The sequence below is a fragment of the Netta rufina genome, assembly GCF_964035555.1.
Source record: "Netta rufina genome assembly, chromosome: 2".
Lineage (NCBI taxonomy): Eukaryota > Metazoa > Chordata > Aves > Anseriformes > Anatidae > Netta > Netta rufina.
Window position 1 is genome coordinate 122857882 of NC_140124.1, and position 13149 is coordinate 122871030.

Consider the following 13149-nt stretch of genomic DNA (forward strand, 5'->3'; position numbering starts at 1 on the left):
ACAAGTACGCAAACTGAGGACATTCACACTGGGCAGATCCCTCAGACACCAGCTAAGGGCTGTATCTGTCTCCCTGTGTTAGCAAATAGCACAGCCCAACAGCAGCGGATTCACAAATTAAAACCGGTAATGATGGGAAGCTGACATCCATCCCGTAACACATTTCAGGACTCACATGGGCTGTGACTGGCTGTTAGCGGTTGTAGCGCGCTAAGTACACTCCTGGCATATTAATGCTCTCGGGTTTTGCACAAAACAATTAAGCTGCAGGAATGCTGACATCCAATGTAGAAAGAATTCTTTTTAGAAGGAATTTCTAGACCTTACTTTCAAGAAAAAGAGACATTTTTGTCTTAGTTCAGTCAAGTGTCAGAAGCTTCCATACACGTTAATAAATGGGATTAGAACCAGTTTTTCCAAATCCAATGCTGTAGGAAAAGCCAGAAGCTTCTCCTTAGGAAAGCTGGCGTAAAACAAAGTTACTCACAGTTTACTCCAGGATTCTGACAAGCTGCACTGGTCCCTATCAGAACAGAGCAACCTAACAATAAGATTGCAAAATGTTGAAGAGTTGCAGGTTGTTTATAAATATTCTAAGTATTGCTATATGTGTAAGTTCATTAATTTTCATTTCCGTTAAAAATTCTTAGTAAAATACAAGTATCCTGCAACACTTAGCAAAGTTTAAAGACAGCGCCTCAATGGCAATATAAACTGAGTCACATCTCAGAAAATGTGAGAATCAGGAGACATCAGATTCTGATTTTAATGGTTGTTTTCAAAGTATCTGCAGGCTCAGAACAGGTTTTATTAAAAAAAAAAAAAAAAAAAAGAGAAATGAGTACTTTTCCACGCTTAACCCTGCAAATCTATATAGGCTGTAAGGAAGCTGCGCTGCAATCTCTCCACAGTGAACTACTCAAGCACACAGCTACCTCCTCTTTGTTCTGGCAGCTCCGAAGAACTCTGGCAAGTATCACCACCCTCTTACAGACAAGCTGTTAAAATAAGGCTTTTTTTTTTTTCCCCTCTTACGTCACGTTACAACCCAGACTCGCAGCACATTTGATCCTCTACTGAAGTCAGACAACAGCAAGAACTTGCACTGGCAGCAAAGGAAGGAAGTCCACGCAGGTTCCAAGAACAGTGGTTTCATTACAAATTTATTTCTTTAAACATGGCCACTTTGAGATTAATAATATTACTTCAGGGAACATGAAAGTATAAGAAACAACTTAATTTTAGAAGGGAAACAAACAGGTAAGTCAGAATTTGCTTTTGAAACAGTAAAAGGCCAAGCTCGAAGAGGCGATAAATTTTGGAGTGTTAGGAGGACTAGTAGTTTCAAATCCAAAAAATGGGCTTAGTTTTACAGTGGAAGCTCACTGCAACCTCAGCTATCTTTCCATGACTCGGTCATAACTTAAATGTACAGGAGCATAACGTGAAAAGAACTTTTTTATTAATTAAAAGTTAACAGCAACAGGCACATATTAAAATGAATACGGCAAAGCCTTTACAAATGGCTTTACGCTGAAGCTCTCTCCCAAGAATGGCTGTTGCAACAAACTGTAAACAGAATTAATAAACAGTCTTTTACAATAAGAACAGGGAAATACAAGTGAACTAAAAGAAAGCACCAGTTTCTCAAATCAGATTACAGTTGTGCTTACTGTACTTAAAACAATGTAAAACAAATTACAAAAATGGAATGTTTTAAGTTTAAAATTAGTCCTTTAATTTTGTCCTAAAAAACATTTTCTCCTTTTCCCATCAAAACCCCATTAGCGGGTAATGTTTCAGTAGAGGGAGGAATAAGTAAACAATGCACTTTTTTTTTTATTTTTTACCTTTTTTTTTTTTCAAATCAAAAACAAATTTGGTCACTTAGCTTTGTGCATAGTTTAAGGCATCTGTAGCAATTTGTTACAGTTTCCTCCCCGATGTGGCTGTTCATGAAATTTGTCACATTCTAAAAGAATAAATTAAAAAAAAAAAAATAAAATGTTGCCGTTCAAAACCCTTCCCAGCTCCCTCCCCGCCCTCCCCCGCCCCAGACATACTCACACACCCACACGTACACACACGCTGCAGCGAAAGGGGCATTTGTACCCTTGTTCTGAAGGACACGCTTCCCATCCCACTTTATTTCAGATTGGCAAATACCCTGAGCTGATTATGGTGTTTAGACATTCCACCTTTTTCTTGCATGTGCAGTTCAAGTGTACAATGGTGAAAACAACATGCGATGTTTTCACTGCAGAATCGCAATGCAGTTCAGACGCTTTCCCCCCCCCGCCCCCACCCCTTCCCTTCCCCAATTCAGAAGTGTTTTCCGCTTTTAAAAAACTGCATTCCCATACAGCACTGGAGTAAAGCTTGGCTGTGCTCTATGATGAATGCTCAGTTCCCAGTGCACAAACAAAATTATGGCAAATGGGAGGCTTTTCTGGCATCCAAAGAAACAAGAGCTGCAGTCTCGGATTTGATCTTTTTCGTTTAAAAAAGCAAAAAACCCAGGTTAGTGGTTCCTTCACAGCCATGCGCAAAGGTTAAGTCTAGAACCAATAGTTTCAGAGTACATTTGTAAACATCAAGTCTTGCCAGAGGCAGCAGAGGATGGGCACTTCACATTTCCGTATTAAAACAGGGACTGAGTGGAAGGTATGCTTTGAACACATTTATGCAAGTCTTGCTAGATTCCAAGAAAGTGGAACAATCCATCTCAAGTCTTAGATTTGAAGACCAGATTTCAGATTTCACAAAAAAATAAAACCAAACAAAACATGTGGCACAATGAAGCTCTCGTACTGTTCCTTCAAGGCTCAGTCACTGCTGTGCTTTGCATATTCAAGGTTCCAAACGAAAACCAACTGAGGCATATGCATATTGCTCTATGTTCGGATCTTGCAGTTAAAAAAAATCAGGTTCAAATGGTCTGTGTCAAAGGAAAACTTGGAAATAAATAATGCTGGCATCATTTTACCATTTTACCAAAACCTCGGGCAGACAAGTATCTCCTTTAATCCAGCTGTGCAGATACCAAGAGAAGAGGCAGTTTTGTCATGAAGATTGAGGTCAGGACAATCGAGGTTCCTGAGGTAATATGTCTGAGTCCATTTCCTCAAAAGCGGGATCGACGTCATCACCACTGCTAGACTGTTCTCTCTGCACTCCCTTCCAGCTCGCCTTGTTCAGTCCCAGGTGGCCAAGCATCGTCTGCGACAGCCTCGTGTTCGAGAACCGGGCCCACTCCCCAAATAGCGGCTCCACTAAGTAGGTCATAAAGCCTTGGAAGACAAGCAAACAAACATACCCAAGTGAGAAAAAAAGGGAAAACCCTCTACACTTTAATAAAATTCAGTAAGAAATTAAACAATGCCATCAGGCTATTCAAATACACATTTAAAAACTCATTTGATGTTTAAGGCATCTTTACTAAATTTTAAGCATCTTTACTAAATTTAATTTTTTAATTTTAAATCCCTCCAAATGTATTTTGAGAGATTTCTCAAAATACAAAAGATTTTACTGGTCAATCAGAAGAACAGCATTATATTGGAATAAATTACCCTGCTAATTTCAGAATGACCAAATGAAGTAAATATTTGGGAGGGGCTGTGAATCTAAGCATCAGTAACTAAGTCATAAAAAATACATAAATCTTTCATTTAGACATGTAGATTTTTTTTTTAGGAAATTGCCCCATAGTTGATCTGAACTACATTACACAGGGGAAAAAAAAAAAAATAACAACAAACAAATAAAATGAAAACCTGGGTTCTTTTCACAATATTAAGCTGATTAAAAATACAATTAGACTAGTTCTTAAACAAGAAGGACACAGAACACCAACAGATAAATATTTACATTTGTGTTCGAGCACGTGTATATGCACCTATTTATAGGATCTAATTTCCGTGAACCAAAAATTGAATGGTAAACCTACCAAAACTGGGCTTGCTTAAATCTGTTAATTACAAAAATGTATCATTCTCTAACATTCTAAATCAAAGCAGTGCAGCTGATCAAACGTTTTTTTAATCTTTAATTAACTTCAAGCACTCGTTCACAGTAGGTTTGTGGTTAAATTTATTGTTCTCTTTACTATTTTTAACTGAGTCCTATTCAATCTACATAAACAACTTCATTAAAACAAATAAAAAAAAAAAAAGTAAGCCCTTCAGCTATTTCAAATTCAGCTGAAGACAGCAAAAAAAAATAACAGAATGGCTTTTCACGGTTCTCCATCAAATCCCTGTCCACCACCCGACGTAAGGCAGTTTTTAAAAATGAATGCTGGCATTCCAGAAAGCAAACTCCAGAGAGCTGGAATTGTTTTGCGGCAACCTCAAAAGGCACCAGCCACTGCATGGGCAAGGTGACAAAACTTCTCTTCTCAAGCTGGTCACCCCAGATTAGGAAGCCACTGGGCAGCAGCACAGGAAAAGTAACAGAGCTGCCTCCCGTGCTCTCCCCATTCTGTGAGGAAACAGCGACCTCAGCCTCCGGGACTGTACAGAACATTTCATAAATACTACATTCAAGGGAGAAATGGTATAGCAAATTAAATAAATCAAAATAAAATTTAAAAATAAAAGCTCATTGTTAAGAAGTGCTGTTATACACAGAGACCAGGTACAGCCTCCAGGAAACGTATGGAAAAGATACATTCTTTGATAGGTATCCTAAAAGGAATCTACTGAAATAAAGTGAATTGCAGTTACCAATCTGGATGTTGGCAATAGTTTCTGTCTGTCGGTCACAAAGTGGACTCACACCCAAGTGATATTTTTTTTCAATATCTCCTAGAGAAATAAGAGTATAATAAAACTGTTAAGTCACCAGGTCCAATACTGTGTATGTTGATCACACAAGCAGTAGTTCAAGAAAAACATCAGAGGTTTCCTGATGGATTAACATGCAAAACTCCTGGACTGCTGTAGAAACAACAAATTGAATTTCTCTTGCTTTTGCCCTCAGAAATTTCTTACTGAAGAGAATTTATGGTTCTACTTCCACGTAATCTCCACCTAGTAATAAGTTTCACATGCTTAGCACCAAATAAAAGTCAGTTCTCCATTTTTCATATCTATGCAAACTAGCATTTCTCAAATCAAGGCAGCTAAACTAGCCTTCAAAAAAAGAAGTTCAGTTTTAGTTATTAAAATTATTCAATAATAACGGACAAAATTAATTTGTTCCACTTGTCAACTAAAAGCTTTATTAGCTGCTTATCACATAGTTAAGGCTACTTACATGACTAAAAATCTCCTTCCTAGTTGTTCCTGCTTACCAACAGGTTCTCACAGCCAAATAAATTTTAAATATCGAATATCTGGCAAGAATATATTTCACAATTTACTGGAAACGTGTAAATTGAACCAAATTATTTATGTGAAGCACCTTCCCATCTGAAGGATCTATTGAGCCAGTCATGCCACATTCAGATTCTAAGCAAATTTTTCACCAGGTTTCAGTTCCACGAACCATTTGCAAGAAATACAACCCAATAAAGAAGAAAATCCCACACTGTACTGTAAATCTCTATTAGCACTAAATATAAATCACTATTTATTTGCAGGCAGCTATGACTCACGATTGCTCTCTCCGCAATATAAATACATTATGAACTAACAGATACTTTACTGTTACTTGCCTTGATGGAAGAACTCCTCTGTTACTTTTTCACTCCACTGCTTACTCAGCTCCCAAGTCCGACATGGGTTACAAATATCAGCACACTTCAAAGCCATCTAGTAAAGTAATACACACCGTTAGGTCACCCTGCGTACCCCTTTCTCTCCAACAGCAACATCCTTAATTACCTATTTCTTGGCAGCAGGCATTTTAAGTTTTGTAACTCATAAACCTACCTACCATTTGTGCTTCCCTCAAGTTTATGTTCCATGATCATATTTAAAAAACACTCAGGAAACTATCAGATCTCATTATCATTTCTGAGCAAAATGAAAATTGAGTCGAGTCAAAGAATTTCAGAGACACTACATTTAGTTTATTCAGTAACACAGGACACAGCAATGAATTCAGATAAAGAAACATCAATATAGGCAAACAGGATTTTGCCTTTCTATCTCTGAAGTTCATGTATTTACTAATGGTTTGCACAGGAAAGAACTTCTCGTCTGTCCATTTTCCCTTACAGTCCACACAATGAACCGAGCAATAAAAATCTGTATGAAGTTGAAGCTGATGCTATGAAGACGATACACAACAATAGCGCTTTTTTTTCCCCCTGAAATACATTCTGACAAAGCATTTCACAGTACTGAGACTACACTAGAGTCATCAGAAGAACTAATTCTTGTCTTGAAGATGCATTTCTCCTTGGTTTAGTACCTCTGTGTTACCTACCAACATGTGACGTTGCTTAGGAGAAGTAATGGGAGAGAGAGAGGGAACAAACTTTTTGCAATGAAACAAAACCACTAAGGGTATTTACTAAGGGTATTTCTACTTCATTTTGAAAGTATAGCCCAGAACTAGTAGCATTTACCACTTCAAGTTGTTTTTGAAGTAAGAAACCATGTTTTCAAAAATATTAGCAAAAAAGGTCACCTGTAAAATGAAGTGACGATGGTTCGCGTCCTCTAAGCATAGGTCTCCTCTATCCAAGTGGGATCGGAACATGGACAGATACTCATTTTGCTGACTGATGTCTGTGGCAAGAATGAGATCACCTATCTGGCTTTCCATCAGCTGCCTGTAGTAATTAGCGATACCAAGCATTCAGACAGCATAGCAATTAAGAACAGCAGCCATCACTACATCTACATGTCTTCTTTGTCATATTCATTATGATACAAATTCAAGTCACAAGCTTGCTGATCAGTATTTGCACAGGATGGTTTCTTTTTTGTTTGTTTTTCTCTCTTCCTACAACATCCATAGAGATATCAGAACATTTCATCAGCAGCTTTCAGGAAGATTGACATTTTTTTTTAGCTTTTTTGTTTGTTTTTCCTTAAATACGCACAAATTGTTTAATGCATATTGATTGTTACAGTAGGTGAAAAAGGTCTATTTTAAACTGCAATTGCAGTGACAGAATGAGAAAAAGCTGCCAAGTTTAAAATAATTTAATATAAACAGGTGCTTGACTGCATGAACACACCCCTTCAGTGTGCTCACAGTAGATGTTATTTCCCAAATATCACATTGCACCATGAACTCCCCTACTCCAGTAGCATGGTATCCGATAATTCTTAAAATAGATGTGAATGCAAAAATTTAAATTAGGAGCTGCCACACAATAATTTATTCTTTCTTAAGTGGCAGCTTACTTGCATCTTAAACTAATCTATATTATTTTGTATAAAACGTACCTGTTTTCCAATGACATATGTGCAAATAAACCAGACTCTCTCAGCAACCCCACTGCTGATCTCCAGTGATGGTTCTCCAATACTGAGGTATTCTGGAAATGAAAGTGATACCACAGATGTCAGTGACTTTAGGTCTTAGAAGGATTGAATAGCTTCACACTAAGCGCTGTACCACAGAGGGGGGTTTGGTTGGTTGGTTTTGAAGTGGATTAAAGCTCTCACATCCCTGAATACTTTGATAGCTTGCACATTTTTATCCCAGTGGCATGGAAACATCTCAAATTCACACCTACAACTAGCTAAAGACATCACAATTTATATTCCTTTTCTGTACTCCTCAGGAACTCTCCAAATCTGTTTTTCACAAGACAACCAATTTTCTCCTTACCTTATACAAAGTTGCTAAGTAATGGTTTGTTTTAATTAGGAAAGGTTGATTAACGCCTGGGTGATCCAAATCATGTGTGGCAGCTGCAATTAAACTGAGCAGAACATCCCATGGAGTTAAGGATTGGGAAAGCTGTAAGATAACAACAACAACATGTAATTCTGTCAGCAACACAAGTATAACCCCCTCAAATAGGTGCACAGGTGTCACATTTTTTCTTTTTTTTAGTAATTTAAAAGCAAATAGGAATTCTGAGGAAATTTAGTGATGTAAAACCAATATTCTATTGATTCCCAAGTATTTTGCAGAGGGAAAAAAGCTACAAAAATCTCAATGGTTTAAGCATTCTTCTTTCTGAATGTCAAGGTTCAGTCTCGGAAAATGCTGGCACAGAAAACGTGACTTTTTAGTTGGCAATGAATTACTATTTCTAAACAGATCCTGTTAAAAGCAGCAAATTCTTAAAGCGAGCTTTCTCTCATTTACCCAGCCTGTCTGTATGCATACAGACTGCTTTAAATACATACTATATTTTTAAAAAATACCGTCACCTTAGAAGGAAGAAGCTAACACTTTAGAAGCCTTAAGAACTGTTCAGAGCAGATTTCTACTCTTTCGCACAATTTTATTTCAAAGCCTACTGGGAAAAGAACTGAAGTTGAAAGTCTGCTGGAGATAAATATTTTCGAGAAGCACGTGCCTGTTAATTAACTAACTCAGCATGCAACTGCATGGTCTGCTTTTCACTGTTCTTAGATATTCTTCCCGTTACTACTTCTGGTTGGGAAGTTTGGGTTAAACTCAGTATGGATGTCTAGCTGGCATTAAAACAAAGGACAGTAAGACCCGTACAAAAATGAAATGTAGCAAACCCACTGCAAGGACAGGAGTTTATATTCCCTTCTGCGTTTGCCATCTATCATGCCTCATATGTTTACAATGCTTTAGGGTACAACAAAACCAGTAGCTATGTATGTTCCAAAAAATACTAAGTCCATACTTCCACCAGAAGCATTACAACACTTTCATCATGAGTATTAAATAAAAAATGCTCAGAGCCTCCAAACTGCATTCCATAAATATAACTGACATGCATCAGTTCTGCAACACGTCTTACTTCCACAACAACTGATCTGAGAGGAACACTGAGAAACAATGGGAGGAGTGGGTAAAGAGCCTCTGAAAATGTTCGTGGAACCAGCACTTCAGAAATGTTTTCACTTCAGAAATGGAATAAAAAGGCATTGTCTTCAAAAGAATACCAAACTAGTGATAATTGGCATCAAGATAAATATCTTATCTCACCCTACCTACAGAGTACAACAGGTTACATTGATTTAATAAAAAGGACAGGATTTGTTGCTGAGGATTGTGTACCCTCAGCAAGCTTGCAGGTGACACCAAGCTGAGTAATGCAGTGGATACAACGGAAGGAAGGGATGCCACCCAAAGGGACCTGGACAAGCTTCCTAAGTGGACCCACGTGAACCTAATGTGGTTCACCAAGTCCACGGTGCTGCACCTGGGTCGGGGCAATCCCAAGACATGAGTACAGACTGGGAGAAGAACTCACTGAGAGCAGCCCTGCAGAGAAGGACTGGGGGGTTCTGGTGGATGAAAAGCTCGATATGAGCCAGCAGTGTGAGCCTGGAGCCCAGAAGGCCAACTGCATGCTGGGCTGCATCAACAGAGGAGAGGCCAGCAGGGCAAGGGAGGTGATTGTCCCCCTCTGCTCTGCCATGGTGAGTCCCCACCTGGAGTGCTGCGTCCAGGACTGGGGTCCCAGCACAAGAAGGATGTGGAGCTGTTAGAGAGGTCCAGAGGAGGGCCATGAACACGCTCAGAGGGCTGGAGCACCTCTCCTGTGACAGAAAGACAGAGGGCTGGGAATGTTCAGCCTGGAGAAGAGAAGGCTCCAGGGTGACCTCATTGCAGCTTTTCAATACTTAAAGGAAGTTTATAAAAAGGATGGAGAGCAACTCTTTGCTCAGTCAGATAATGACAGGACAAGGGGGGATGGTTTTAAACTAAAAGAGAGTTTAAACTAAAACAGAATATTTAGAGGTTAGGAGGAAACTCTTCACTCAGAGGATGGTGAGGCCCTGGCACAGGTTGCCCAGAGAGGCTGTGGATGCCCCATCCCTGGAGGTGTTCAAGGCCAGGCTGGATGGGGCCCTGGGCACCCTGATCTAGTGGGTGGCATCCCAGCCCATGGCAGAGGGGGTTTGGTACTAGATGATCTTCGAGGTCCCTTCCAACCCAAGCCATTCTGTGATTCTACGATTTATCCCTGAAATTGTCTAGCTTGCTTACAACAGACTGCCAGCAATCTAAGTAATATGAAGCAAACACTGAACTAGCTCAGCTCCTTGAGGTCTGTCACGCTGCACGTTTTCCCTTTTTGCTTTTCTTAAAAGGAAGAAAGGGCAAAGCATACTCTTGATGTCTTGCTATAACGTGCCTTCAGCAGAAGCATATTATTCATTAACATCGAAGATGAGCCAAACAAGAGTTTATACAGTGGAGAGAAAAAAAAAAAAGAAAGAAAAAGGTAAAAAGAATCATGAATATACAGTTTATTATTGCCAGCTCTGACTCAGGCTGCAATTCCATGTAAATGTCTTTGGGCACAGCTCTATGCTAAACAGCTGCAAACTTAATCAATTTGCTCATCTGGTTCACAATGAAGTCACACAAAAGACAATGCCAGCTCAGAAGAAAAAAAAAAAAAAAAAAAAAAAAAAGCACACTACTAAGTGTGAAAACACAGCCTCAGCAACATGGAGATCTTCCCCTCTGCTCCTTTTTGTGTTCCTGTTCCACCACCTGTTCAAAAAGTGGGTTTGGGGATTGAGGGAAAGAGGCTGTTGTTGCATTTATTTTTTGTTTTCTTTCTTTAAAAGGAGTGTATGTGCACATACAATACACACATGTATGTGCACACAAACCACTTATACACATACAGAAATATCTATATTGCTATATTTACATGTGATGTAAAATTGAGAATGCTCCCTTACCTTAGGCTCTTGTAAATAACAGTGCATGGCCTGAGTCACATCAGCAGCATGAACTGCATTATGATAAGGATTTTGACTGTGATAATCTTCTTGAACCATAACTGCAGGAAAATAACAAATATCCAAATTTAAATAAAATAGCAATTTTTCCAAGTACCATTTTATGTCCTTGTTAGACACAGAAATATGCAATATCACAGGCTACACACACATAAAAGTGTCAAAGTCAATAAATTGCCAGTTGAACTAACACCCGGGTATAACAGATTTGTATGTGAGCAAACTGTATTTCCTAAAAGAAATCAACTACATGTAAAGTCATCTCAGAGCAAAAATTATACAACTTGAAGTCAGTATGTTATTATTTGAGGTACTTTGACTTTAAGGACTTTCCAGGAAAGTCTCCCTTTGAACGCCTCGCCTGCCTGAATGTTGAGGCATCCTGGAATACAAAATGAAGATACTATTAAATGGAGCATCAGGATGGCTTAATATCATGCCTTCAAAGCAGAGGAATTAGGCAGTGTTTTATTGCTGTATCAAGTGCATTTCTTTCTCCTTCTGGCCAGCAGTTGTGGGAAGACACCTCTACATAGTTTTCTATGGGCTTTTTCTCATACTTTCACTCAAAGAAATTTAAGCCCATGTACAGTTTAGAAAATATTTTAGACCATGGTCTGATTAACCTCTCCTAGATTTAGTATTTCCTATTTAACTTCTTCCTTGCTTTGCTACTCTCTACTCCATCTACCTGTCTTTTAGCCCTGTAAGTAGAATATTTTATGTAATTAAGCTAATATGGACATCCTTTAGAGTACAAGAACTGTAACATTTGAAAGAATGAAGGGGGAGAAGATCTGAAGTACAGCAATCAAGTTTTATTCCAAATTGCAGAGTTTTGCCTGATGATGCATTAGTTCTTTCACGTAAACTTCAAAAGAACATTTTCCTGGCCAACTACAGCCTGTCATTCCCATCCAAATCTCTTTTCCTACTCTGTGTACAAGCCAGCCCCGTCCATATAATTGTGACTGTAATGTTAAAAGTATTACTGCCATGGTATTTCTGAAGATTTGTGGCTCATGAGAAGTTAAAGTGCTGTAACCATTGTGTGATCTCAAGAGCATCCAATGCATAGTTGACACCTCATATGGACTATAATAAAGAAAAGCATCTTTGCACTCCATTAACCTGAGGCAGAACTCCCTTTCAACATATTTTTCATGTTCAGTGCACAACTGAAGAGGTCCTTGGTTTAATCCTCAATTTTTATGGATTCAGAAGCTGGTCCTGTTTACTTGAAGTCCACAATTTTCCAAACTTACTTTAAGAAAGTAGACCTAGGATAGTATTTTGATTGTGGTTTGCCAGAATTAGAATGGCACAATATATGCACAAAAATAAAACGTTAAGGTGCCATCAAGGACTAAATTTAGATTTCTCTCATTACTAAAAAAAAAAAAATCCCAATAAGTTCTCAAAGTGGATTTAGTGTGGCACCAGGGAACACTTGAACTGTCTTAATCTTCTTGAATTTGATCTTCAGATTGCTTTGGAACAAGGTATAAAAGGTAGCAAAAGAATGATTTAAGTTCATGCTAATGAGCTGTATTTGGAAGAAAGGTTGCTTGATTGCACAGATGGGCAGGGACAGAGCTAAGAAACGCTTTTGTTACTGCTGTTAAGCAGAAGGCATCAACAAAAACAGGAAGGTGATGAACTTCAATGCTAGAATAAAAAATTGCCTTCTTCCACAGTCTGTTTTAAGTAAAATAATCTTTTGCTAAATCTCAGCTAACCAGGAGATAAGCAAGGTGACAAAGACAAAACACAGTTACAACTTCAGTGGCTTAAGACCAGATTTCTACAACCCCTTTCTCACACTGCATTATATCAGTTCTCAAGGTCAGCTGCTCTGCCTTTTTGGAGCTGGGGAGAGTTGAGTCTGCTTTAAAACAACAATAAAGTCATGACAGAACCGATAAAATTTATGAAGTAGAAGGAGAATTCAGTAACGAAAACAAAAGTATTCCCTTACTTGAAAGGGGAGAAAATCCTTCTGAATGTGGTTTCTCCTCTCGTTAAATGATGAGCTTTGGAACCACAATATTGTTTTCTCTGAAGCCGTGAAAGCCTGCTAAGAGGGACCTGAAACCTTTCTCCTGCTCTGTTAAAAATCAGCATCCCACTCCACAAAATTAAGTAGAAGGTACCACCACACAAGAACAAAATGAAGGACACCTCACACTAGGGTCTGTGAGGATGCAAAAAGACAGCTCCTTCAGCTGTCAAGTGGAAGTACCGCTCGGTTTGAACACTCCATATTTACAAATCTTTCTACTGAAGCACTGCCACAGGCCCAAACGCCCTCATAACATTGTCTTGCACTCTGTCC

General features: G+C 38.7%; 1 protein-coding gene across 3 annotated transcripts in view; it reads right to left on the minus strand.

Moving 5' to 3' along the window:
• Nucleotides 1-2329: 2329 nt before the first annotated feature.
• The window catches only part of PDE7A (phosphodiesterase 7A), a 73271-nt gene continuing 62451 nt past the window's right edge, over nt 2330-13149 (minus strand). For all 3 annotated transcript variants that reach the window (XM_084282948.1, XM_084282949.1, XM_084282947.1), the window contains 7 exons: nt 10755-10855; nt 7735-7866; nt 7347-7438; nt 6580-6724; nt 5660-5756; nt 4728-4808; nt 2330-3290 (listed from right to left, as the gene is read on the minus strand). In XM_084282948.1, the coding sequence (XP_084139074.1) occupies nt 3079-3290; nt 4728-4808; nt 5660-5756; nt 6580-6724; nt 7347-7438; nt 7735-7866; nt 10755-10855 (860 nt within the window). In that variant the 3' untranslated portion in view covers nt 2330-3078. The remainder of the gene's footprint in view (nt 3291-4727; nt 4809-5659; nt 5757-6579; nt 6725-7346; nt 7439-7734; nt 7867-10754; nt 10856-13149) is intronic.